Raw genomic sequence first — 24645 nt, forward strand, 5'->3', positions numbered from 1 at the left:
GACTTTTACGCTAGTCTGGCGTTTGTTATAGTGAACTATTTATCCTAACTAACATCCACGACATAAAGCGTAATAAGTAAGTAAATGCGCGCGAGAAAATAAATCAAGCAGACATGGATCCTAGTATGGCCCCTAACCTAGAAGATCTAATCTCCTTTGGTTTGCTTCTTGTTTCGCCTTTTGGTTCGTCTAGATCTCCATCTTTGAACCTCCATTGATTTCTCCCACTCGCCTTTGGATTCCTTCCTTGAGTTTCTTCAATGGACTCATAGACCCTAAACTCTAATTACAAGACTTTAACGATTCGCAGATCGTATAAACTTGAAATTAAAATTAATTACAAATATGCACCAATCCGTGCTTAAAACAAGAATATAGAAATAAATCTATGGCCATACTAGTTTCCCGCATTCACATCACATCACATGCATTCATATAATATATTAAGGCTAAGAATTATATATGCATGATTATCTTGGGAGACACTTTGTCGACATCACATGTCACAATACGAACCTAAGTCTAAATTCGAAGAATTCGACCAACGGTGCGTTCCAGTTTTATCTTTTATGATTTCTAAAATCAACTTCAAGAAAAACTCCATTTTTGGGTTTTGAAAGCCCGGGTCTATTTCGGAAAAATATTCGTTCGATTCGTAATGATTTTATAAATCAATATAAAGAGAAATCCGTTTTTGGCCTTCTGGATGGCCCGGATTTATTTTGAAATTATTTGATTGGAATCGGAAGAAAATTTGGCAAAAAATCCCACTCGAATGATGGCCCCATTCGTGGTCCGAAAAGCCTCGAAAAAGCCCGGGACAAGTCCTAGACAAGTCCCGGCCCAAGCCCACAAAAGGGCTTGGACAAGGTCCGGACATAGCACGGCCCATAGGGCCGGCATGTCCTGGTCGAGGCCTATCAAGGCCTGGTCTCGTCCTGGCCGGAGCCAGGACGCTAGTCCATGTACCAAACGCGTCTCCAAGACGCGTCTGGTCGAGAGCTCTGGACGCGTCCTAGATGCGTCCAGGAAGCTACCAGTGCAGCTTCTGGTCGCGTCCTAGACGCGTCCTAGCTGCTCTGGATGCGTCTCCAAGACGCGTCCAGATGCTTCCATCACAGCTGGTGGTCGAGTCCTAGACTCGACCTGGACGCGTCCCAGCTGCTCTGGACGCGTCTCTAAGACGCGTCCAGTAGCATTCTGGTCGCAGTTGCTGGACGCGTCCAGTGGACGCGACCAGCAGCTTCTGTCCAGCCAGGAAGCTTCCTGGCCGGACACTAGGGTTTCCAAAACCCTAGATTCCATTTTTTTTTTTTTTTTTTGCAAATCTCTATTTGCTAACTTCCAAATTTTAAACTCTTTCTAAATTTTGAAATCCTTTTAGAACACTTCCAAAAATTTTCAAAACTTTTAGAAATTTTTTTAAAATTTCCAAACTTTGTTTTTGGGAGTTTCTTAAAACTCAAAAACAATTCTTTTAGAATACTTCTAAATTCCAAATTTTTTGTTTTTGGGAGTTTCCTAAAACTCAAAAACAACTCTTTTAATCAAACAATTTTGGATCAAAATTCTAGGTTTTTGAAACTTTTTCAAGAACAATTTTGAAAACCAATTCAAAATCAATGAAATTCAATGTTTTGAAATACTTTCAATCATCAATTTTGATTTTAATTTGAAAAACTAGTTGAATCATATTCATTGTAATCAAATTATGAGTTTGAAGTACTTTTAAAACACTTTTAAATAACTTTATAAACTCAATCTATCAAACTATCAAGCATATCAAATATCAATTAGTTCGATTCTTAGCAAAAACTAGTTAATTGCAAGAGGCTCTGACGCCACTGTTGGGAATTATACCCTTATACTAGTGTTTATAGCGGATAACGACATCTAATGTCTAACACTAGTATCCCCAAGATCATCATGCAAAACTAGTAATTAACCAATAAGAAGATAGTAGATTACCTTAATCGCTATTTCTCTCGAACTAGTTGTATAGATTAAAACTACTTGGGACACCGAATAGTGTATTTAATCTCCCTCCTTGAAAGCTCCCTAGCACTCCAATGGTGGTTTGATAATAAGAAGACCTTCTTCTTGCTTGACTAGAAGATAGCTTGGGAATTAGCTCACTTTCTCCTCTCTACTTGATGTGGTAGAGTAAGAAAGCTTAGAGAGAAATTCCACACCTTATTCTCTGCCCTAAGAGTGTTTATATAGAACCCTAATAAGAATCCACCTCCTTTTAGGTTTCCTAAAACACCCTTTAGAATAAGATTTAGAGAAATAGTCGAAAATAGCAACTAGTTGACATTTTCTCAATTCCCTAAGGAGATGACGTCCAAACCCAGCCAAAATTGGCAGATTTAATGTTCATAACATAAGGAAACGTCCCTCCAAAAATCAGCCCAATCCGAGCCCTAAAAGTGCCCGAATCGGCCTAGGCCCAAAACCCTTATTTCGGGCCTTTTTGCTATCTTTTGCCCAAATTGTATTTAGGCCTGTGAGATATGTTTATGGGACATTCCCAATGTTATATCACACTACCACTAGTCATATTATGTGTAACCCGATGTAGGATCCGACCGAAGTTAGCCGCGAATTACTTCGTAATTCGACGATCGTAGTTGGTTTCTAGATAAACGCTACGACCCCTAAATCAATCGGACTTGATGATCTTCTTCATCAATTGTCCTAGCCGACATATTGCTCGCATTGCCATCTTGGTCGAAGGACATCTCCTTCAACTCCTTCAATAACTACCCTTCTCATTAATATATTTTCAAAATAAAATTAAAAACAAAAACCTAAATTCCACCTCACTTCCCTCTCCACCACTCATCTCTCTCGACGTCACCTCTCTCTCCAACTCACCTCTCTCTCTCTCTCTCTCTCTCTCTCCAAGTCAGCACTCTCTTCTTTAATGAAGGTCGCAGGCCGGATCTGGTCTGTTGAAGAACAGATCGATTCGGTCTGTTCTTCAACAGATCTGGTCTGTTCTTCAACAGATCTGGTCTGTTCTGCTGAAGAACAGATCTGGTTTTGAACATGGATCAGTTCTTTTCTTCAAAAATTCATCTCCCCATTTCAATCTATTAACAGTAACATCACCACACCATAAAATCCCTTTAATGATTTGACCTGAACCAGCAGCAATAGCCCTAGCAATTCCTCCATTATAATCTTCCACATTTGGAGCGAATGTCGTCCAGTAAGCTTCAGATCTTTCTTCCATCATCTCTTTCTTCTTCTTTTCCGATTTCATTTCTGCCGGAGATACTTCCTTAGCTACTGATCCATCTAATACTTGTGATTTCTGTAATACTTTTTGAACTGAGAAACTACTGTATTTCTCTAAAACCCCATCTAAATCCTTGAGCAATTTCTCTTGCCCTTTTGAAGCAATACTTAACCCATAATTCAAATAACCCTCGTTATCAATCTGTCGATCTTCATCGTCTGATCCATCAATGATAGTAGGAATTCGAAGAGACAAGAAGTAATGAGAATCATCTAGTTTAACAAAAGCTTCGCCTTTAGCTAATGGCCATTGGATTTCATCTCCGATTCGAGCAAGAACAGCAACAACATTCTGGTTTTGATGGAGACGAACAATTGCAAAATCACCAGAAGCAAGCTCGACACTATTGAGCTTGTCAATAAGATGAACTAGGGCACCGGGAATCTTAACGAGAACTTCTTCAACGGATTCAAGAGGAGCAGTAGGAGAAACAACAGTAGAAGGGTTGTTGTTTTGGTTGATTTGATCGTCTTCGTTATCAGGGAAGAGATTCTCAAAGAGATCTTTCATATCGAGAGATGGGTAGATTGAAGAAGATGAAGGTTTTGAGTCTTTAACAAGATTGGGAGAATCAACAGAGGGATAAAGTGAAGAAGAAGTGGGTTTAGGATTTGATAGAAAGGGGGAACTGTTATCAGGGTTAGATTGAAGAACTTGAGGGTAAAGAGGAGAAGAAGATGATTTCTTAGTGGGTAGTTGAGAATCCATGGATGTGATTGTTGGTTTGCTTGCAATTGCAGGAAGACTTTAATGGAGTCGGATATATATATGTAGAGAGAGAGAGAGAATTTGTTTGAAGAAGCGCGTCGTACATCACACTTGGAAGTACGTGGCCGGAGGGAAGATAATACACGCATAAGAAACGCGGGCCCAATTAACTTAACTATTAACTTAACTATCTGTTGAAGAACAGACCAAATCGGTCAGTTCTTCAACAGGCCAGATTCCGGCGAAGGGAAACCCCCTTTGCCGGAATTTTTAGAGAGAGAGAGAGATGAGTGAAAAAAAAATATTTCAAGTTTGAAGGTCGCTGGCCGGAACGGAAAATTTTCCGACCGGCGACCTTTATCGGAGAAGAGAGTGCTGACTTGGAGAGAGAGAGAGAGGTGACGTGGAGAGAGGTGAGTGGTGGAGAGGGAAGTGAGGTGGAATTTAGGTTTTTGTTTTTAATTTTATTTTGAAAATATATTAATGGGAAGGGTAGTTATGACATTTCCATGAAAATAGGGGGTCATATTTGAATTTACAGATATTTGGGGGCCATAAAGGAAGCTGGTCACAAAGTAGGGGGCCATATAGGAATTAACTCAAAAAATAACTAGATATATATGTATATATAATGGTGAAACGGGGAATACCCGTGCTCCTAGTAAGATTCATAGGATCCTACCTCTTCTTGCGCCCCCAATGATGCTCCTAACCGAACTCCGCCTCTCCTCGAGCTCCCTATTGCAGTACATTAGTCCTACTAAAATATAAAAGGAAAAAATGATCATTTGACAATTACATAACTGTCAAGAGATCTTTTGCAGAACAAGAATGCTTAAAATGAATGAAACTATACTAGGCATATCCTATCGGCACTACACAGTTCACTAAAACATTCTACCAAATATCTGAAATGCATACAAACCAAAGAACCAACTTCCCACAAACTCTATTTTACATATCCGAGTACCCATAAGGTGACAAACCATATAACAAACCAAATAATATGAATCTATAACTCAAACTGTCCATTTATGTGAAATATGACAAAGTTTGGAACATCATCTACGTTCCAATTCATTATAAAACTGGTCCACATATGAAATTTGAGCCGTAAAATAATTCGGCAGCAACCCATCTATATACGGACATTCACAAATAGTTCATAACAACCTAAACAAGTTCCTGAACAGATATCATTCGAAGAAATATAGCTATAACCATCACAAATAGCTCCAAGTTACGAACCCAAAAGATATTAGACCCAACTATATAGTATTCAATATAACTATCATAAACCATCAAATTCAGACGAAAGTGAAAATTCGAAACGCTTGATATGTAAAACAAGTCAAATAAAATTACCTAGAAGAGGTTTCGTCCAATTCTGAGAACTGAAAGCGAGAAATCGACAAAAGAAGATTCACAATATTTAATGACCAAAAGTTCCAATTTGCTTCTCACGGTTCACGTGTCTCAAATCTGGTTTTGAAAATAATGGGAAATTGGCTTTAAAAGGTGGTATAGGGTTGGCACGTGGATACAGGGAGGGGTTTCGGTTGTGGGTTTAAAAAGATGGTTAGGCTGCCACATGTGATCATCTAAAGTTCCCATGCAACATAATCTCATTCCAACCCCCTAACTCATACTCCCTCCGTCTCATATTAAGAGTCTCATTTTCCTTTTAGAGATGTCTCAAACTAAGAGTCTCACTTCCTTTTTTATCATATAAAATCTATATACTTTCCTACAATGCCATTACCTTGAGTCAACTATAATTTGTTTGAATTTGCGTTTGCAATCAAAACACTTTAATGTTTAGTGAGGTGGAAAAATGAGACTTTCTTGAAATTTAGACTTTTTTCTACAACAAATAAGGGTACAAATGGAAGAACAAAATACATGAAAAAAGTTGGAGTTCCAAAGTGGGACTCTTAATATGAGACAGAGGGAGTATATAACTCATAGGTAAACCCTACCATATTTATCTCTTATATATTCAACTCCTATTAATTACTTTACAACCCTCGCTTTAACTTTTCACAACTAACCATGAAGAAACTATATAGTCCCTTTTAATTCGATAACAAAGAAATATGCCGAATACGAAATGATACCCCAAACTATGTCCGATCTTTTCGTGTGACCAATCGAAATTAGATATTATGGAGTAGCTCATGCACAAGGAAGAAGAAACAACCAAAAAGAATAGGTAAAACGAAAGACAAAGGGAATCAGGAAGTCCAGATAGGAACATGACGAAGTTGCGCCAGACGCAGAAGATGAACTCAGTTTCAACTCCTTGTCTGGTAAAATAGTTGGCCTATATAAAGAAGAAGATAGTGGAAAAGGAGGCCCCGAAGCTAGGCAGATTGGTACAATGATGTGAAAAAGTGTTTTCCCCAAAATCATCCAGAGAGTCATCCTTGACCCTTCGGGTGATTGTTCCTTCGGTCCGCCAGTGAGGAAATGAGGGGGTACATGTAAAGACACCCAAACACTCAAGTGAGTTCGGTGTTGCAGATTTAAAGTAGAAATAATTGAAGGGTAAAGATCAAATCCCTTTCCAGAGCAAATCTGTGTGGTTATGTATACTTGCATGGTTATATATACTTGCATGGTGGTAGTAGATCACCACCGACTTAAAGGGGGCTACATGTACATGTCAAGGTTGTTAATAGAATTTTTTCAATCGTAGTGGATTCGATTGTATCATGGATTCTTTTACTATTTTCTAAAATATTTTTGACCTAAACCCTCATTGGCCCTTTATTGTAAATTTGTACACTGGTTTATCGTCCTATTTTTTAAACAATGATAATTTCCTTCTAAAACTAATCAGAGATAAACAGATTGAATTTCTAAGATAAAAATCCTTTGTGTAAAAAAAAGATTTTTCTTACCTTGCTTCAAATTCCAGATAAAAATCCTTTGTGTAAGATAATTCGCCCTGTTTATTGTACCAACAATATAGGCGATTCGTCTCCCATGATGCAATGAATTGCATTATTGTACCAACAGTATTGAAGAACTCTTGAATGTCTAATTAAAACTTTGATAATTCAAAGTAAGTTTTTAAGTCTGATTTTATGACTTATCTATAAGTGAAAGGGGGCTGTTTTACGACGACTTATCTATAGGTGAAAGGTGGTTGTTAACAAACAGTCACATTTGGAGGGAACAATCACAATTTTTTGAAGGGAGGAGGTACTAGTCCACGGGTTTGGACTGGTCCACGGGATTGTGATCACCATAGTTGATCACAACGGGCGGAATATCATCTAACTACGATCGTCAGATCCCAATGCTCGGATCTAGATTTAATGCTTTGCAACACACAGACCACGCAAAGCATTGGATCATTACTTCATTCATACTCGTGTGAGAGAGAAGTTATTATAAACCCTTCACATTCCTTTTAATTATCCGATGTGGGACTTTCTTTAAATATTTCACATCTTTCTATATTTATACCAAACTTTGAAGATTAATATTTTATTCATACGAAATCGGTTTTCAGTAAACCAAAGCATGAAATTCACGCCCTCAACGAGACGAATGTAGGTAAGTTATTCAAGGGGGTAAGCTCAATTACTGATTACTAAAGTGGGTAAACTCAATTATTAATTAGTGATGAGGGGGTAAGCTCAAAAATCCTATAATAAAACCAAAAAAATGCTCCTGTTGAACAGTTTTCTTTTTTGTTTAGAAATTGATTACGATCAACGATAGTCATTACATTTGACATTGATACATCAAAGATGTGATAAGCTCGATAACCGCCCATTCAAACTCTTACAAGACCTGACCTATAACCCAACTAAACTATGACCTAAAGCCCAACTGCATTATTTATACCCTAATAATCCCAATCCAAATTACTAAAGACTCCACCTTCTCTGGGATTCGAACTTGGGACTTCCACGATTTTCTAGAGTTTATGTCAACACTTTGGAACCACTTGAGTTGACAACTGTTGACTCTTGTTGGACAATTGAAGTGTGGATTCCAACACTCTGAATGGTTTTTTGTCTAGCCAAAAATGGGCCCATTCGAGTATGTTAGAATGGTTAGAATCATTTTTTTTTTCCAACTAAGATAGAAAAAGAAACGCATAAAATTTAAACTTTAAAAAAGTGTTACGACATATTCTTAAACCGGTTAATTGAAAAAACTGTTCGAATTTTTAAAAGAAATTTAATAAAACAGAAAAGTAAACACCACTACCAAGATGCCATGTGAGCTCTTAACCCTAGAATTATTTATTAATAATAAACAGTGGTCCTTACTAATACGTGTCAAAATAATAGAAGCGCATTGAAACAATGAACCACTAAGAAACAAGGAACTGATCGGATCTCGTCCCTTCCCTCTCATCCACCAATTTTTTGACTCAGATTCCTCTTTCTCTCTCTCTACAACCATTATTTTGATTTCACTGCCACTTGTCATCACCTCCAATGACACTCTAATTAAAAAAACAACAACTTAGAGAGAGAGAAAAAAAACACAACTTTGTTCGAGACTAGAGAGAGAGAAGGAATTCTCTCGAACCTGATTAATATACTAATTCTAATCTCTGTTAGTGATTTCTCTACTTGACGAAGGGTTGAAGATTTCGCTTCTTTCTTTCTAGCGTTTTGGTAAAACCCTAAACTGAAACTGATAATTTTATTAGGATTTGATGTTTTCATTTTGGAACTGTTGGGGTTGAAGGATTTGATGTTTTCTGTTGGAACTGTTTGGGGGTTTGATGAGTGAAGTAGGGTTTTCAGTGATTGATTTTGATTTGATTTGATTATCAGAGATTTAGGAATAAAGTTTGTTAGCGTTGAAGATGAGTTCAGATCGAAGAGTTATCTTTCTTTTGGGCAAAGGATAGAGGATCAAGGAGGAATGACAGATTGGTCTGTATATGAGGTAAAACCTAATTAATTTCTTTATTAATCGCTGTGTCTTCTAGGCTTCTATTGTTATTTGTTCATTAGTAATTTCAAGTAGTTTCTATTGGACACTGAAACTCTTCATGTCCCTGAGATTCGATTTTGAAGGGTTTCTTTCGTTTGATTTAGTTTGTGTCCCTAATATAGAAAACTTGGTACCTTCAACCCTGATTTTGTTGGTATGGTTGTTCTCCCCACTTCTTTTTGTTGTTCGACATTGAACCTTAAATCATATTACAAAGTTTTTTTTATATATACATGAAAAGTAAAGAGAAAAACGTCACCATTGTGCTCCTCTGAGTGTGAAAGCAAGTAGGGTTTTACCTGGATGTTGATTTTGTTAGACTGAAGATGTTACTCTACATGTTTGAAATCTAGATACAATGAGTTGGGTACATGAATCCCACATGAATTGCTCTTTCATACTAAACTAAAAGATTATCAATTAATTCAAAAAAAAAAAGATTATCAATTCTAAAGCGAAGACTTTGTTGTGTTGTTATGGTGTAGTCTATATCTTTTTTTCTATTGATTCTATCGTTTCTTAAGAAGAAGGAGACATTAGCATGCTCTAATCCATCATTCAAGACTCGGAAGTGTGTGCTAAGACCCCGAACCGTTAACTAAATTCATTAAATATTAGAAGCATCTAAGTTTTATTTGTATCTATTTCTTTACAACATTGTGTAAGATATGTTTATGTTTTGAGATTCTTAAAAAACTTCGAGACTTGAAGACAACTTAAGTGTTTCTATTTAGAACTGATTCACGTAGCTCGTCGGATGTGTCAAATTCATGTGGCACTTTCAGTCGTATGACATTGTATCTGTGAGGTCTTAAGTGATGGTGCTGGCAGCCACTAATGACCTAATCTTAGTAGTCTCATAGATATTCATCGCAAAATGTTGTTGAAATGTGTAGGCTCTATCGAGCTATTTGTTTGAAGAAAATCCTTTACCTGATTTTATTCCTTCATTATATATTTCAAGAGATTCATTGTGTTTCGTACATTAATTTTCATTTATTTCGATAAGTTTTACAGTTCGACGATATTGTTTTGGAGGAGTTTGGAGAAAGTGGTGATCATACAGTTCCTCAACTTGGTGTCAAATTGTTGGATGATTGTGCTGACTGCTCTAAGAAACTCGCAGCTGTAACTATAGTTAAAAAGAGTTCAGTAGGCAAGTGTGCGGCTAAAGATTTTCTAGAAAAGAAAGAGATCAGCTTTCCAGCTTTGGATGAACCAAGGAGTCCTACACTGAAAAAGGCAACATGGTCCTGCGAGCCTGATGTAGTATTTTCTGACTTCTGTGATATTGAATCTACAAAAGAAAAAGAGATGACAGGTTTAGGTTCTGAAGGTACTAAGGTATCTGGTATCTGCTTCAAGAGTAGCAATGTTGATAACGAATTCCGTGATAGTGATACTATACTTGGAAGCAAAGCTTCTCCGACTGATGGAAGCATATACCACTTTCCGGTTGGCAATATTTCTCCTACTCATAGTGATATCGAACTCTTCAGCAATGAACACGAGGACAAGGATAGCAACTTTCTTTCTTATTATGACTGGCCAGATATTGGCAATTTTGAGGAGGTTGACAGAATGTTTAGGTAGTTGATTGGATTTTTTTTTCTCTGAATCGATTGAAAGATTTTCATCTTCAGCAGTATAAGTTTTCTATGCTAATATGTTATTCCAAAATAACAATGCTTACATGCCTTTGTCATAAGTTGTTCTTTTTTCTTGATGTTGCAGAAGCTGTGATTCTACTTTTGGACAAGGGACTACTATTACTAGTGATGATGAATTGTCTTGGTTAACATCCTCTATATGTGATATTGATGGCTCGGAAGATGCTTTAAGGACAGGGCTCAAATCTACGTATCCTGAATTTGGTAGAATGAAACATCAGGAACCTGATTTAAGATGCATACCTGTGAGTGCCACTTCAGAAGCCATTGATACTGAGAAAGAACTTGGGCCTAATACTAACATCAAGGGCCTTCAAAACATTGATGATAATAGTAAGGCTTCACTGGGTTATTCTTATGGTGACATGCTGGATGAAAATGCTAAGAGTGAGCAGGTATCTGTCTCGAACGAACAGGTAAGCCAGAAAACCTAAGATTTTTTTCTTTGCATTGTGTCATCATGGATGTTTGGCTAGCATAAATAAATATGTGTTATGTTCCTATTATTTAAAATTTGTTTCCATTTTATTAGTGGTGGTTTGAAAACCTGGCGAATCAGCATGTTTCCTTGGTCAATTTGGAAGAAAAAGCTAATCTATACCATTGGAGTAGGCAGATGCATTGGGCCTTGATTCTGTCCTTTGTAGATTTTTTGGTTTCTTTGTTGACTATGATCCGTACTTTTACTTTGTAATGTTTTAGTTTCTCTTGTTGGCCCTTAGGGTATCTCACCCTTAGGGTCCCCTAGGGTCGTTGTATACTTCCACTTCTTCATTCAATCAAATTTAAAAAAAAAAAAGAATTTGGAAGAGAAGCAATTAAAAAATCCTGACAGAAAGCAAGTGTTCAGAGTATCTTACACAATAAATCCCTTATTTTTGTTCTTCTTCTTGCCTACAGTCACATACGCTCCTTTCCTTCTAAAATCCGCTAAATAAAAGCGTATGATATGATAGCTAGATTATCTATATTCTGATACTTACTAGGATCACCACTTTCATGGCAAAGCCATGTTAGACCAACGCAGAAACTAATCTTATGAAAATGATACGATTTTTCCCATTTCATATTTTTGTCCTTTCTTTTCCTTATTACCCATCTGAAAGCATATGACTTTATATATTTTGCAGCATTTAGAGAAGTCTTCTAATACCAAACAAAAGCGAATGGAATACAAATTGACCACCAGTCCGCAACACAGTGATATAGCTAAAGCGGCATCTAGTGTTCAGGATGGGGTTGTTGGCCACAGTGATGTCGTGATGGGAATGCGTGATGCTACGGGAGTTTCTTTTGGTGTAGTAGAAGACTCCGGCATAAACTATATGTTGTCTGATGAGTCCTCAGAAGCTACTAGTTTGCGGCAGCTGCAGTATGTCATGGAGAAGGTAATATGTTTTTTAGAAGTTTTAAGATTATATAGTTTCTTCTTTAGTGTAGTAACTGTGGGATAACCACGATTTCTACTTTTGGGCTAATATGCTTGTAGAGTCGAAGTTATGGACAGCGTTTGTGAATGTGTTTCGCAAACGGGATAGGCATTAAATACCTTTCGAGTCATAACACGATCATATCCCGTACTATTTTTTCCCTTGAAATTTTTGAACATTTTTGAAAAGTTTTTTGTGTATCATGTCCCACAGGATAGGAATGTTTTGCCCGATTCCGTGCAATCTGTATTTACCAAGTTTTAGTTTTAAAACCATACTATAAACTTCATAAAAGACTTTACATTTGCATGTTCACAACATTATTTTTTTGAAACTTTGAATGAATACAGCATGTGCACAACATAGTGATGGGCGTCGAAAAAATTCCGCCAAAATCAGTGAAATATCTACATTTCTGTCTTTGGGCAAGAAAGTTCACTTACAATTTCCGTTTGTATATATTTTAATCAAAAATGGAGTAATAAAAACTAAAAGAGATCTAGAGAAAAGCAGAAATATGCGTAAAACGAAAAACTCAAACCTTTTAATTGCCCATTGATCTTCAAATTATGAACGGATAAACTAGGGTATGATCATTATGTTGTTCTTTGATATAAATGTTTCATATGTGCTCTCTAGTCTCTACTTGATTTACTTTGTGATTTCAGGGTAACTGCTATATGTTTTAGTATGTTATTAATACTAGCACTCGATGATGAAGTCTGCATGGCGGAACTCTTGTCTTATTTATATTTATACATATAAAATAATACATTGTAGTTAAGTTATTAATTTATGCACAATTTATGTTACTTGAGGGGATTTTATTCTTCTCAAGTAATAACTTACATGATATATCAGTGTTTCTATCATTTGCATATTCTTTCCACAGTTTTTGTGATTTTGTGATTATCTGCGGCACGAAATATATCTCCTGTCATGGTCGAAATTTAACATTGTTTTCCATTTTTCACAAATTTGCACATGAATGACGTCGGCTATGCTGTACATCATCTTGCATGCATGCATTTTTGGATAACGTCAATCAAGTTGAACTCATATTTTATACTAATAAAGTAAGTATGAAGGTATATGTGTAAAATCTTCATGAACTTACACGTGATGTTGGAACTTACATGTACCAACTTGTTTGATCCTAACTATGTTTAACTTGATTGATTTCAGTTGGATATTAAAACAAAGCTATGTATAAGAGATAGCTTGTACCGTTTGGCTAGGAGTGCTGAACAAAGAAATAATATTGGGAACTCAAACAATTACATATGGGATGGTAAAGATAAAGGAAGAATGCTGACAATTGAAGAACCAAACAAGTAAGAGAATTTTTAGCACTCTCTGTAGACATTGTTTTGTATTTATTTTTTTAAGTATGTTTACTATTTCGGATGGATATCTAATCCCATATGGCAATATATGAAAGTTCACCCCCTTCAACCATATTTCTTAAAGGGATATGAGTTTTCTGTGTGTGTCTGTTTATTTTGTTGGTCCGAGACATATGTTCACCATTCCGATGAACAACATTAGTATTCTCTTAATGGTTCTTGCGAAGTCTCTATCATTCATATCTGGTCTTACCAATACTTCGTGTGTTAAAGCGCTGATAAAATGCGTAATATGCTGTTACTCGATTACAACCTAAGATTGTTTCTTCTCAAGAGAACCCCATCAGTGAGTGGCTTTTTGCAGCCACAATCTGAGCTAACATTTTATAACTTATGTTAGGTGTTTTATTTGTTCGACTCCGTTGCATATGGTTGACTAACTACGTAATCTTTTGGAACTAATTCAGATAAATAATTCGGGAACTTGACTATCATTTGGCAGTATATGCTAGTACGCAGGACTGGCAAGTTAATATTGTAATTAACGTCTCAACTATTTCTGTAGAGTTCTTCAATAAAAAAAAACTATTTCTGTAGGGAGGAGCAGAACTAAAACAGTGATAGGTGTATTCTTGTAGATCATATCTTGACAATAGAAACTAGATCGTTGTCTCTGAATTGCTTTGTTATAAAACACTGTGAAATTGTTGTCCTATCTTGCATATGTTACTATTAATGCTGTATAAATAATTTTGGTGTTCTGACAAATATTATGTCACTTAGGTGAGTTTGGGGGAAATTTCTGGAAACTTAACGACATACGTATATATGTTTATATAAAACTGCTGCTTGAGTTCATAGCTTGTTCGTGCTTATGCAGGAGGACAGAGTATGTAGATATGGAAACCAACACAAATCCTATAGACCGTTCTATAGCGCACTTGCTTTTCCACAGACCTACTACAGATTCTGCCGAAGGTGCCTTACCTACATGCCAAAACGTGGTAAGCTTTTAGAATACTTTCTGATGATCTAAATTTAAATTAACATCAAGCTAAAACTGGATATCATGCAAAATGAGTGATCATATTCAGGGGTGTAATCAACTACTGATGGCTGGGAAGTTAGATGGTCAAGAAGAGGGATCCGGTGGAGAAGCAGATACAAACCTATCTACTACCACTGATCACTTAGTAAGAATATTGTAAGTTCCCATCATTAGTACTTCAGTTGGAGTGTATTTATGGTTAGGTTAAAACTGCTTCTTCCGCGTTACTAAATTATCCCCCTGTACCCCAATGAGATTATCTTGTTTTGTGAAATATCCTTTACGTAAGTTTTTCTTTTTTTGGAAATTAACTACGATAGTCATTACAGAGGCATTGATACATCAATAAAATGTGATAAGCACGATAACCGCCGAATTTAAACCTTGAAAGAAAGGGGCCTACAGCCCAACTAAACTACATTATTTATACCTTTAATAACCCAAATTCGATAAACCATGGATTTCACCTCCGTTGGCCTGGGTATCGAACTTGGGACCTCAAGGGTTCAGGAGTTCATGCACTACTAATTGAGCTATTAGTTGTTGGCTCTACGTGAGGTTAGTTTGTTATATAGAACTTGGGACCGAAACCTCACCGCATGGGATCAAAGTCGCGTAATGCTGGGGACAGTGAGATGCATGTTTTCACCCTACCAAAGAGAGACACAATGTAGTTGCTCCACTTATATTTTTGGTTAGAAACTTGTTCTTTTGCAGTTTGTGTTTATTTCTCGTCCAGTTAGTTAGGCGTGCTCACTTGATTCATTTGTCGTACTGCTTTTCTGTACTGTGTATATATATGTAAATTAGGAAGCATGAGTACATTAAATCTGTCTCTCTCTCTCTCTCTCTCTATATATATATATATATATAGTACATTAAATCTGTCTCTCTCTCTCTCTCTCTCTCTCTCCTCTCTCTCTCTCTCTCTCTCTCTCTCTCTCTCTCTCTCTCTCTCTCTCTCTCTCTCTCTCTCTCTCTCTCTCTCTCTCTCTCTCTCTCTCTCTCTCTCTCTCTCTCTTCCTCTCTCTCTCTCTCTCCTCTCTCTCTCTCTCTCTCTCTCTCTCTCTCTCTCTCTCTCTCTCTCTCTCTCTCTCTCTCTCTCTCTCTCTCTCTCCTCTCTCTCTCTCTCTCTCTCTCTCTCTCTCTCTCTCTCTCTCTCTCTCTCTCTCTCTCTCTCTCTCTCTCTCTCTCTCTCTCTCTCTCTCTCTCTCTCTCTCTCTCTCTCTCTATATCTATCTATATGTGTGTGTGTGTGTGTACATAGATGTGTATTATATATACATACATATACATACACCGCGAGTCTTTTAAAGAGAGGAATTAGTGATCCTAACTTAACTCACTTTAGTAACACTTGGTGAGAGTACTTCATGTTCCGTAGAAGCTCGTAAATGTTTATGAAATGCGTGTACGGAATGTTGGCCGTGTCCTCGCAAAGAGGGTCCACACCACTACGGAAAAATACTGATTTTGTTCTCCAATTTTATATATATATACTAGGTTTCCCCATCCTATCGATGCGACAGATCCCTCTTGGTTAACGTCGTAAAATTCTGAAATTGTGTCTTGCAAATTACCAATTTCAATTACATTAGTAATCTTTCTCCATCAAATTTCAAATTAATAGAGCAATTTGCTGAGTAGAGGAGAGAGGGAGAGAGAAATAAAATCATATTTAGTGGAGAAAAATATATGTGCGGGTGGGGGAAGTGATTTATGTAGTTTAGATTGTAACCGATTTTCTCCTCCACTAATTTATCTTCCTCCCACGATCTTCTCCCATAATTGTTGGGTGTCTAGTAAATGCTAACAATAGCCTTGCAGTTAATTGTTAGGACACTATACCCTTCCATTTTGAGCCGATTTACATGAAAAAGATTATATACGACCGTCGGACGTGATCTCTATCAAACTTGCCAGACTTATATCTCGCATAACCGAATGACCTATTTTAATATATAGGATTTTATTTCATTTTAAAGAGTTTTGGTTTAATGAAGCTCGGTCAGGTATGAGCTATTTCAAAACGGTTGGGTCTCCTTGGGTCGAGTCAAGTTTAATACTGTGATATACACATGGATCGTCCTAAAATTAAGGCATTTAAAAAGTAGACAAATAATAAGTTATGGAACTTTAGGTTTTATTTTCTCCTTACTTTGTAGAGTTCTATTTTCTAAAAAAAATTCATTATAGAGTTTCCTTTTAACCAATAAAAGCTTGAACTTTAAATAGACAAAAAAAATATTGTGAATTGATTGCTATTTGTCAAATTATTTAGCGGTATGAAGTATAAGAGAGAGTAAATTAAGTATTTCACTTTTATCTTCAACTTCCTTCTTAGAGCATCTCCAATACAAAACTAAAAAAACTCTATATTGGTCCTATTTGTTGAGTTCTAATTGAGATTTTCACTCCTAGTTGGCGAAAATAGAGATCCTTAATTCTTGTATGTCTCCAATGCAAAACTCTAAACTTAGTTATTTTACTTATGTGACATGATTATTTTCGTAAAAAAATAATTAGTTGTTTTGGAAATATACGAAGACATTGTTTCTATTGGTTGACATTTAAATATTGATGACTTGGACAATTAGAGATATCTCAAGAGGACACTCTAGAGATAGTGTCCTCTTGAGATATCTCTATTCCACCCTCGATACATCACCTTTGAGATCCTAATTGAGTTTTGCATTGGAGATGATTTTTTAAGAATAACTTAGAAAATTTTATGCGGCGCTCTGAATTTCTAAGATTGAGTTTTGCATTGGAGATGCTCTTAATAATGTAAAAGACTTAATGCGGGTAGGGGTATAAATACCCAAATGAGAATCTTAGAGAGGCAACACGTATGAGAATGAGGATGGTGAGGTGTAACACTGTTATCTTCACCTCAACATAAAAGAGAAGTCCTATTCAAAACTTTTCAAACATTAAAGTTAAACACAAAAAGTCTTGCTTCGCAATAAAAAAAAAGGTAAAGCCCTGCTCCGTAGGCAAGAAGGCAAAGCCCTGCTCCGCTAGCAAGAAGACAAAGCCCTGCTCCGCTAGCAAGAAGGCAAAGCCTTACTTTGCAGCCCTCAAATGGCAAAAGGCCTAACAGAACTGGAAAGTTTTGAAGACAAGCCCTGCCTCGCATGCCAAAATCAAAGCCCTGGTAGCCCAAGCTATGACCAGGCAAGAAGACACAAAATATCAAAAGAAAAAAAAGACCTGTTAAGCAGGCAAAACTATGAAATTACGCAGGTTATCTATTGTACTAATACTTTTTCCATTTTGAAGGAAGGATCAAGGGAAAATTCATGCGTCTTAGCTAGCAAGGACCCAACATCTAGTAAGTCTAGGTCATGCATGATTTGAATTAACCTACTAGCAATTATGTTTAAGTAAGAATGTTATGCAGGAAAATACGCAAGAAGATAAACAAAGAAAAGTCGGAATTGGAAAACTAATACATTTGCTAACAAAAAGTCATTGTATTTACACATCAGAAGAAGAAGAACGCAAGGATAATGTTGGAGGAGGACCAATCAGGGTGACATAGGCAAAAATCACCACAGCTGCAAGCCTGCCCATTCCTCTCAAACGAACAAGATATCCCATCATTTCGAAAACGACGGGTCTAGAATCGTTAAAAACACCCTTTACATATTGCACCAACAGACATAGAGGACAAGCGTTAAGGATGAGTTCCAAATTTACAAATTTACGAGACAAGTTAGTTGCCTTAGACGAAAAATTCTCATGAAACCTTCTCCATCTACCTCGGCGTGAAGATCTTCAATGGTTGAGTCGGGATTAGAGAAGGTCAGATAGAAGGCCATACCAATGTTTCGTAAAGTAAGGGTGGCGCGGAGAACAAGAGAGGTCGTAGAACACAAGAAGCGTTTATGTCCTGCAAGAGCAGGTGAATTCTATAAATAAAGCTTTTCGAAGGATTAAAAGTGTACGGCCCCCACGATCAAAGAGATATAACGATAAAGCGCGCCACGTGGATAAACGAAGAGACATAACTAAAATAATCAAAGAAAGCCGAAGAAGAGTAGGCCAATGGAAAATAAATGCAGAGGATCAAGGAGCAACAATAAGAAAAATTGGAATTCATTTTAATGTCTATTAGAGAAGAAATTACATCTAAAGATAGCAGAGTAAGCATTTTCGTTTAGGTCTATTACAGAAGAAATTGCAAGAGAGCCGAAGAAATTTTATCAGGTCTCTTGTAACCTGGCCAGCGAAAAGGGAAAAGGAGCGAGGAATGAACCATCCGAGAGAAGCATGACGACTCTGAAAGATAGAGATTGGAAAGATCTCAAGGCTTCTCCCAATCAACAAGTTTCCAGAAGGAACTACTGGCAAGAGTTCGTCAAGAGAACGATCAGGATGTATGTTTCGTTCATGCCTCACGAGCCTCCGGGAGAGGAAACCCCAACTAGCATCCCAGGTCAAACACAACTATTGCATGAAATGCTCCCCTTCAACATCTCTATTGCATGAAATGTGAAGAACAAACAACTTCGAGGTGAAAATCGAACGAAAACCTCATCCTTAAACTTGAGAAATCAGAAGAGTGGAAAAAAAGTTTTTAAGGAAAAGTTATTTATGAAGAAAATAAAACAACAAACACGGTATTTTTTTAGGGAAGATAAAGAGCAAAAGCCTCAGCAAGAGCGATAAGGGATAAAAGTTCCTCGAAAATTGACTAAGTAATAATGACACTAAAAAAACGCGGCGGATCTCTGACCAAGTCAGACATGGCATTAATGTGATAATAACCGACTGGAGCCATGCGCCAATCAAAGGAAAACACACGTCCCACAACTGACAGAGAGGATGAGATGATTAGTTACCTAAAAGGCAAATTCAGAAAACGCGTGATCAAAAGATAAAGCGTCCGACGTCAGAAGATCAAACAATAAAGGAATAAAACCCAACTCCCAAGAGCAAAGGCGTTAACGAGCATGGCATGCGAACAGACACGCAGACTAGCTCGGCAAATTCATGCCTGAAAAAATTTATCTCGACAAAACCACTCAGCAATGCAACCCTGGAGAAAGTGCTCTTGAATGCAGACCTTCTAAGCAGCACTGCCAATATATTCAAGTCACACGGTGAACAACCGGGCTTCACGCACAACTCTAGCTCAGGTATACTCAAAACTTTAAAGATTTATTTAATTGTTTGTTTAAGTTATTTATTGCAGGACCAAAATCTACGTGCGGATCGCACGAATAAGAGAAAGCCAAAGAAAAGACTTCTGAGCTCTTCTACTCCTTAGATTCTTTACTTTCCACTAAGGAGTGACGAGACTTGTGACGATACAAAAAATGGTCATTAGTTGACTAAGGTCGATGATTTAAGAGAATACCAAAAGCCCGTGAGTCAACCCGCGTCAACTCAACAAGGGAGGTTGAATTCGAAGGAGGTCTGCCACTCAATCCCGGAATTAGGGAATCGACACGATTCCCCTAGGCGCATAAGCCCTGCCCTGACTCAAATACAACCCGAAGGAGGTCTGCCACTCATGAGAAGACCAAAAGCCAAAACAAAATGGTCACTAGTTGACTAAGGTCAATGATTCAAGAGAAGACCAAAAGCCTGTGGCTCAACCCGTGTCAACTCAGCAAGGGTGGTTAAATCTGAAGGAGGTTTGCCACTCAAGCCCGGAACTAGGGAGTCGACATGATTCTCCTAGGCGCCTAATCGCTGCCCTGATTCAAAATACAACCAGGTATGCCCTGGGATTTACGAGAAGGCTATGGGGTCCATGTAACCAAGGCCGATACCTTAAGCCTTAAATGTGAGAAGGTAGAGGTTTGACAAACGCTTACTAACTTAAGCCTCAATCTAATCAAAGATCGCAGTCGCTGAGGATCTTAAGTATTTGTCTAACTTGGGCTTCAATAGTCTTAGAATATCTAAGATACGAGAGGAACTCTTAAATATCTAAGATACGAGATAAACTCAAAAGGGAACCCTAAATCTCTTAACTACAATATAATAATTCCAATTCAACACGGTGGATTTTGACTGCCTCATTAGCACAGTCTATTGACAGTCGGTCCAAACTAGCCTATAAGAAGACATCAAATCACCTCGAAGAAGGTACTCTCGCAAACGTTTCAATCGTACTGTTTTTAAGCGTTAGAGAGGTTTCCGAGCTCCTAGTAGGATTCCCCCCAGTTTTCCAAGAGCATGAGTTGGAACAAGATTGATCAAGGCGTGAATCAACAGAGCAGAATCAATCAACCAGGCGTGGTCCAGCATCAAGTCTCTTTTATTCTGTCTGATACAAAGGTGACAAATTTTAACATTAGCAAAGACTGGTGTAACTCTATGTAAAAAACGAACGAAGAAGAAAAATTTTGCAGTGTTACAAATGTCGTTGGATTGTGCAAAACTGAAAAATTAGCACGATAAATGGAGAATGTAACAAACATGAGAAATTCCTGTGGAGGAAAAATTTTAGAAACAATAAAGAAAGCATGAAGGAAGAAAGTTGAAAAAAAAGAATAGAAGAAATAAATGCAAACAAAAAAAATGAAAAAAAATCCAAAAAAAAAAAAAAGAATCCAAAATAGGTTTCTCAACTTAGTGATGGGAGTGACAACGTCTCTGAATCAAACATGAAAGCTCAAGTAGTGTGAAGAGCCCATGAATCCAATGTGATCAAGCTCAAAGTCACATTGAGAAATTTAAAGTATAAGTAGTCGTCTAAAATACACCAAGTAATGAAAATGAAAAGTGAGAAATGTTAAAGTCGCTGAGCAGTAGCAGAGATGAGGATTGAAGAGCCAATAACATATTTAAAAGTGGCAGATTAAAACTTTGTTGTGCTTTAGTAGATTTGTCATAAGAAAGTCCTGTTGAAGAAAAAATTTATTGTGCAAAAACAGAGAAGAAGTGAAGGAAGTTTATGTGGTTATAGTAAATAGAGAAACAAATCCTTTAGAGATTGTATTTTAAGATGACCAAAATTGAGAATTGAAAGATGTGCCCTATCTAGGTACCTATGTCAATTACAACGGAGATAAAAATTAGAATGTGATTACAAGAGATGTTGGAACTCAAAGTAATCCACTTATTCTTACTCCAACAAGAAGTCCTGCTTTAACTTCTTCCTCGAAACATAGGTCCTTGAAGGAAAATAATTGTGAAATGTAGATGGTCAAAAGTCTGACAGTCAACAGGTTGAAGTCAAAAGTCTCGACGAGTCGGATTATATGTTGCGGGCACCGGCTACATGTAGAAAGGACCTGCAAACAAAAAGAGACAAAAAATCATGAAGCCACTTGACACCGGGATAGCGCTGGCCTAAGGGGGCTCCTACGATCAAGTCAGATACTTAGTCAAATAAGATAAAGAAAGCCAAAGTAAACGATAAAGAGGTAACCGTCGCCAGAGTACTTAGATGTTTCAACTCGTAGAGTTGTCGGAACAGATCCCTACAGAAATGATGTACTTACTGTATATTCGAGAGAGATAAAGATGAAGAAGATGATGATGATAATGATAGTGTGCGATGACCTCCTGGACATAAGCAAGTCTTGAAGCAAGGTTCTGGTCATTCAGAAGATCTCGCAATAAGAGTTTGGCCCGTAGTCAGACATAACGATAAGATCCCAGCCATAAGTAAACCACGCAATAAAGATCTGGTCGTGAATAGATGATGTTTGCGTCATCTAGCACTTTACTGCTAGAAGTGAGATAGGCTAAATCCTATAAGGAGAAGGTAAGATAAGGTTCTACACGTAAGTAGATTGATCGTCAGGTAGCCCTTTATCGTGTAGCTCTTATCTCCCAAGTTCTAAGATGATATGTCAAAGACTTTGAAATAATGTGAAGCTTATAGAGTTAAAATAGAGCAGATGAATATACCTAGAGTACTGTTGTCGAATATTGGATGATATGTTCATAGGTATTCCCCTCTACTTATAGTGTTAGGGGTGAGGACAAATTGATGACGACCAGCTGGTTATGGGGGTATTTATTCCGTAACCGTTGTTAGTAGGAGGTAATTGTGACATAAGGATCATCTAGTTGATCCGTTTATGCCACGTCTCGACAACATAGATGATCTGGTGGATTGATTAGTATATACACGCTAACGTATCTTTGGGGGTGGCTAGGATGTTATCGCGTGTGTGCGATAGGCTACTGGCTAGTAACGTATATATTTGCGTAGTAAATACGAGACACGTTTCGCCAGTGCGGGTGCGGATCACAAGATAACTCTCTAGCTGTAGGATATCGCAATACGTGTTGGTGGCTAATGTATGACATATATCGCGTATGCCTTACATCGAGGCGGGTATGGATTTAGCGGCTAGGGTGTGTCGGTAGTGACTTGGGCCATTATTGGGCCTTGTTATGGGCCTTATTATTAACACCCATCCTATTGTCGTGCCTCGCGGATTTTATCCTCAGAAGCGGTTGTACTCTTATTTTACAAGCACCTTGATGTGACATGAATATGTTACATTTGAAGCGCCTAACTTAGACTAATTAGTCCGTTGTAGGCATTACTCATTATACGTTATGCGTTTTTCTTGTTAAGTGGCTTACATGGAGCTAGAAGACCAAGTCTTAGTCAAGTCTAGCAGACCAAGTCTTAGTCAAGGGTTCTTAATTTAGTTGTTGAAAAAGAGAAATGAGATCTGAGTCTGGAGTTTTTGGAGTTATAGGGTTTTGGGGGGTTAGAAATGAGAGAAGGAAGGAGACCGACTAAGTTAGACCGACAAAAGCTTTGGCCGCTACGAGTTAGACCAACACGACCGACCAGATCTATAGCATGTTCTTCATCTAGCTCGGGACGACATCATCAGGCACGGGAGAGGACCACAATTAGCACGAGAAAAGCAGTCCACTGGAGCAGCTCGGATTTCGCTCGGGACATGGCTGGAAAGCACAGGACGACAAGGGAGTTCGCTCGGGACTGGCACGCATCAGCTCGGGACGGCATCTCCTTCTGGCGAATCTTCAAGGGTTTGCGTGGCCGGACTTCTGCTCACTTGGACGAGATCAAGGGTTTTCCAGCCACTTTCATGGCCGGAAAACTTAGGATTTTTGTTCCCCTCATGTATACTTTGCTTCCCATGTTGTTTGATTTGGTTTTGGGTTAAAACTTCTAGAGTGAGAAAGCGTGAGTTAAGCTTTAATGGAGGTTGGGTGATAAATGTAGAAGATGATGTTGATTGCTAAGGGGAACTTTGATTTTTACTTGGGGACACCCATTTTGCATTTCTAATGGGAACCCAGAATTTCGCTAAGGGAAAAGCGGCTGCACCTTAAAGACTCACATTTTCCGACGATCTTAGCCTCGCACCACCTAGAAAAAGGAAGATTCTCTCACTAACTTTTTTTTTCATTTAGGGTAATTTCCTAAATGGTCGCCTAGTTTATGACCAACTTTCCACGTAGATCCCTCGTTTATCGAACATACCCAGATAACCCCCCTCTTGTTACCGTCAATTGAGTGTTAACTTTTTTAAAACTTTCCAGAAATGCCCTCTTTTAATTACCACAATCAACTCTTAAATGTTTATTCTCATCACTAATCGAAACCTCAAAACCGAATTAGGTTTGATCTTCTCTCGATCTAAATCATTAAACGAGTCTACTATGATTGATTCAACAAGAAGAGGATTTGTCAATTCTTCCAGCAACAACAAAAAGAAGAAAACCCTAAAAACTTGGGTGAAAAATAAGAAATTTCTCAAGTAAAGAATGAAATTGAGGGTTAACAAAGAGGACGAACACGATGAAGATGATGGTGAAAACAGAGAGATATGTGTGATAGGAGGACCAAAAGGACCAGAGCCAACTAGGTTCAGCGACGGTAGGATTACGTTGTAGGCGGCTAACCTTTCGACTATGATGAAGTATACCGTAATCAGTCGATTAGCCTTACTTTATCTAATTGCCACGGGTAGTGATATTATATCATCTGTGGGTACTTTACTTTCTCCGGATCTCGCAAGGTATTCTTGATATGGCTTGAGGTATTTTGGGTTAACGCCGAGTTGTTGTAAGCATACCCTGCTCATGACGTCGACTGAGCTACTAGTGTCACCCATGATTCGGCTTACTCTCTAGTTTGTTGTTGTGGCAATGATGTACAGGAGATCATTGTGTGGGGTGATTAGCCTGTGTAAATCATCATCTGTGAAGATGA

At 37.8% G+C, this 24645-nt stretch overlaps 1 protein-coding gene and 1 pseudogene across 7 annotated transcripts; one reads left to right on the forward strand and one right to left on the reverse strand.

Annotated features, from left to right (window-relative positions):
- Positions 1 to 1359: 1359 nt before the first annotated feature.
- On the reverse strand, positions 1360 to 4117 carry LOC147537728 (protein EARLY-RESPONSIVE TO DEHYDRATION 7, chloroplastic pseudogene; annotated as a pseudogene). The gene has a single exon (XR_015225261.1). The product of XR_015225261.1 is annotated as a protein EARLY-RESPONSIVE TO DEHYDRATION 7, chloroplastic pseudogene (transcript).
- A 4270-nt stretch (positions 4118 to 8387) lies between these two features.
- On the forward strand, positions 8388 to 14762 carry LOC147537729 (protein LNK1-like). 6 transcript variants are annotated; one of them, XM_086640672.1, is made up of 8 exons: positions 8388 to 8655; positions 8818 to 8932; positions 9998 to 10569; positions 10715 to 11066; positions 11781 to 12038; positions 13266 to 13414; positions 14307 to 14430; positions 14521 to 14762. In XM_086640672.1, exons 2-8 carry the CDS (start codon positions 8909 to 8911, stop codon positions 14632 to 14634), a joined length of 1593 nt encoding a protein of 530 aa, XP_086496798.1. In that variant the 5' UTR covers positions 8388 to 8655; positions 8818 to 8908; the 3' UTR covers positions 14635 to 14762. The 6 variants fall into 6 exon arrangements, with proteins under 6 accessions (XP_086496798.1, XP_086496802.1, XP_086496799.1 ...); XM_086640676.1 differs by having other exon boundaries at positions 8469 to 8655; positions 9990 to 10569; XM_086640673.1 differs by having other exon boundaries at positions 8472 to 8655; positions 13284 to 13414.
- The last annotated feature ends 9883 nt before the right edge of the window (positions 14763 to 24645 follow it).

The sequence above is a fragment of the Eschscholzia californica genome, unplaced genomic scaffold, assembly GCF_041429995.1.
Source record: "Eschscholzia californica isolate CP2 unplaced genomic scaffold, dmEscCali1.0.p SCAF_5, whole genome shotgun sequence".
Taxonomy (NCBI): Eukaryota; Viridiplantae; Streptophyta; class Magnoliopsida; order Ranunculales; family Papaveraceae; genus Eschscholzia; species Eschscholzia californica.